Source organism: Chiloscyllium plagiosum, chromosome 25, assembly GCF_004010195.1.
Source record: "Chiloscyllium plagiosum isolate BGI_BamShark_2017 chromosome 25, ASM401019v2, whole genome shotgun sequence".
Classification (NCBI taxonomy): Eukaryota; Metazoa; Chordata; class Chondrichthyes; order Orectolobiformes; family Hemiscylliidae; genus Chiloscyllium; species Chiloscyllium plagiosum.
In genome coordinates, this window is record NC_057734.1 from 5,530,050 (window position 1) to 5,533,723 (window position 3,674).

The 3,674-nt window shown below is 43.6% G+C and overlaps 1 protein-coding gene across 4 annotated transcripts in view; it reads right to left on the minus strand.

Annotated features, from left to right (window-relative positions):
* Positions 1-3,674, minus strand: part of trmt2a (tRNA methyltransferase 2 homolog A) — a 40,928-nt gene that overhangs the window by 11,786 nt on the left and 25,468 nt on the right. For 3 of the 4 annotated variants that reach the window (XM_043715423.1, XM_043715424.1, XM_043715422.1), the window contains exon 8: positions 2,294-2,416. The exons of the other annotated variant lie outside the window; for it this stretch is intronic. In XM_043715423.1, the coding sequence (XP_043571358.1) occupies positions 2,294-2,416 (123 nt within the window). The remainder of the gene's footprint in view (positions 1-2,293; positions 2,417-3,674) is intronic. 4 annotated transcript variants of the gene reach the window in all.

The window sequence follows — 3,674 nt, forward strand, 5'->3', positions numbered from 1 at the left end:
ACTGGAGTGGGTGTGATGGTGGGGGGAATGGGGATGGAGTCATGAGCAGGGGTGATGTTCCCCTCAGGGTTCTGGGGGCCGGGAATGGTGACAGTGGGATATGTGGGGGCATATCAGCAGAATGCTGGTGAGTGGCGTTGGTGCGGACGGAAGTGGTAGCAGACACGGCAGTAGGGGTGGCGGAAATCACTGAGCATGTGACATCAGCTATGATGTGAGGGTCGGAAGTGATGTCATGTGTGATGCATGAGGAATTGTGAGGAGCGGAAGTGGTTGTGGGAGTGGCCTTGATGGGGCAGAAGTGACATCATCAATCAGCATGGGGGTGGCAGCTGCACCAGCCACATGGCTAATGGCGTCCAAGCAGTTCCAGAGGCCGGGGGAATCTTCTGGAATGTTTGAAGAGTGCTGGTTATGGAGGTGGGTAGATAAAAGTTTGTTGTACTTACCTACCTTGGTGATAGTGACCACAATTCGGTTACGTTCACTTTAGCGATGGAAAGGGATAAGTATATACCATAGGACAAGAGTTATTGCCTGGGGGGAATGCAAGTAAATCCTATCTCTAAGAATCTTCTCCAATAATTCCCCTACCACAATATAAGGCACACCAACCTATATTATCCCTGTTGCCCATTAAAAAAAAACAAAGAACAAAGAAAATTCCAGCACAGGAATAGGCCCTTTGGCCCTCAAGCCTGCGCCGATTTAGATCCTCTATCTAAACCTGCCACCTATTTTTTTAAAGATCTGTATCCCTTTGCTCGCTGCCCATTTATGTATCTGGTTAGATACATCTTAATTGACGCTATTGTTCTCGCCTCTACTAACTCCACTGGCAAAGCGTTCCAGGCCCCCATTACCCTCTGCGTTAAAGAACTTTCCACGCATACCTCCGCTAAACCTTTCCCCTCTCACTCTGAACTCATGACCCCTAGTAATTGAGTTCCGCACTCTAGGAAAATACTTGTTGCTATCCACCCTGTCTATACTTCTCATAATTTTGTAGACCTCAATCAGGTCCCCCTTCAACCTTTGAGTTTCTAATGAAAATAATCTTAATCTATTCAACCTCTCTTCATAGCTAGTCCCCTCCATATCGGGCAGCATCCTGGTGAATCTCCTCTGCTCCCTCTCCGAAGTATCCACATCCATTTGGTAATGTGGCGACCCGAACTGTACGTCGTATTCCAAATGCAGCTGAATCAGTCATATACAACTCTAACATGACCTGCGAACTCTTATACTCAATACCCTGTCCAATGAAGAAAAGCTTGCTGTATGCTTTCTTGACCACTTTACTGACCTGCGTTGCCACCATCAGGGAGCAATGGACCTGAACACCCAGATCTCTCTGAACGTCAATTTTCCCCAGGACTTTTCAGTTGACTGTGTAGTTCGCTCTTGAATTGGATCTTCCAAAACGCATCTCACTGCATTTGCCTGGATTGAACTCCATCTGCCATTTCTGTGCCTCTCTTTCCAATCTATCTATATTCTGCTGTATTCTCTGACAGTCCCCTTCACTATCTGCTGCTCCATCTTGAACAAAGGAACAACATTGGCTATTTTTCAGCCTTCTGAGACCTCGCCTGTGATTAAAGAGGATACAAAGTTCTCTGTCAAGGCCCCAGTAATCTTCTCTCTTGCATCCTTCAGTATCCTGAGATAGACCTCATCAGATCCTGGGAACTTGATTACCTTAATGTTTTTTCAACACCCCTTCCTTAATATCAACAAATCACTCTCTACACTTATCACCACCAACATCTTTCTCCTTGATGAATAGTGATGTGAAGTAGTCATTAAGGACCTCACCCACTTCCTCTGGCTCCACACATAAATTCCCTTCCTTCTCCATGAGTGGACTTACACTGGCCCTAGCTACCCTCTTGCTCCTAATATACAGATAAAATGCTTTGGGATCTTCCTTAATCCTACTTGCCAAGGAATTACATGGCCCCTTCAAATTTTTTTTAAAGTTCTTTACTGCTTCCTTTCTCCTCAAGGGTCTTGTTCCATTTCTGTTTCTTAAATCTTTTATATGCTTCCACTTTCTTTTTAACTGAACTTACAACATCTCTCATCATAGAAGGTTACAGAATCTGCAAGTTACAGTTCCAAGGCCAAACTGTAATAAAGTGGCCTTAATGTACCAGTTTCAAATCCATACAGGACAGCCATCAATACAAACTTGCTGCAAACTTAAACTTCACATCTGGCCTTTTCAATGCTGAATTCCTATGCTAATAGACCGTCAACAAGGTTTCTCAATACAAAACTTTTCACTTACCTTTGCAAGGGAAAGTCCAATAGTTCCAGTGCCACAGCAAACATCCAACACTACACTATCTTGGTCCAGATTGGCCCAGTCTCCAACTGCTGAATAAAGTACTTCGGCAGCCTGAGTGTTCACCTAAATACAGCAACGTTTACATCCATGTTATAACATTTGATTGATTAGGTCATGACAACTCCCAGCACAAAGGGAGATTGTGAGGAAAGAGATCAATCTGAGACAGGTACAGCCTGAACAAATGTGAGTCAAACAGTCAAGGCAGGCAGGGACAAGGTAGGACTAATAAATTAAACTGCATTTATTTCAATGCAAGGGGCCTAACAGGGAAGGCAGATGAACTCAGGGCATGGTTAGGAACATGGGACTGGGATATCATAGCAATTACGGAAACATGGCTCAGGGATGGGCAGGACTGGCAGCTGAATGTTCCAGGATACATATGCTACAGGAAAGATAGAAAGGGGGGCAAAAGGGGAGGTGGAGTGGCATTTTTGAAAAGGGATAGCATTACAGCTGTGTTCAGGGAGGATATTCCTGGAAATACATCGAGGGAAGTTATCTGGGTGGAACTGAGAAATAAGAAAGGGATGATCATCTTATTGGGATTGTATTACAGACCCCCCAATAGGGGAAAATTGAGAAACAAACTTGTAAGGAGATCTCAGCTATCTGTGAGAATAATATGGTGGTTATGGTAGGGGATTTTAACTTTCCAAGCATCGACTGGGACTGCCATAGTGTTAAAGGTTTAGATGGAGAGGAATTTCTTAAGTATGTACAAGACAATTTTCTGATTCAGTATGTGAATGTACCTACTAGAGAAGGTGCAAAACTTGACCTATTCTTGGGAAATAAGGCAGGGCAGGTGACTGAGGTGGCAGTGGGGGAGCACCTTGGGGCCAGCGAACATAATTCTATTCGTTTTAAAATAGTGATGGAAAAGGATAGACCAGATCTAAAAGTTGAAGTTCTACATTGGATAAAGGCCAATTTTGATGGTATTAGGCAAGAACTTTCAAAAGCTGAAAGGAGGCAGATGTTCGCAGGTAAAGGGATGCCTGGAAAATGGGAAGCCTTCAGAAATGAGATAGCAAGAATCCAGAGAAAGTATATTCCTGTCAGGGTGAAAGGGAAGGCTGGTAGGTATAGGGAATGCTGGATGACTAAACAAATTGATGGTTTGGTTAAGAAAAAGGAAGCATATCTCAGGTACAGACAGGATAGATCGAGTGAATCCTTAGAAGAGTATAAAGAAAGTAGGAGTATACTTAAGAGGGAAATCAGGAGGGCAAAACGGGGACATGAGATAGCTTTGACAAGTAGAATTAAGGAGAATCCAAAGGGTTTTTACAAACATATTAAGGACAAAAAAGGT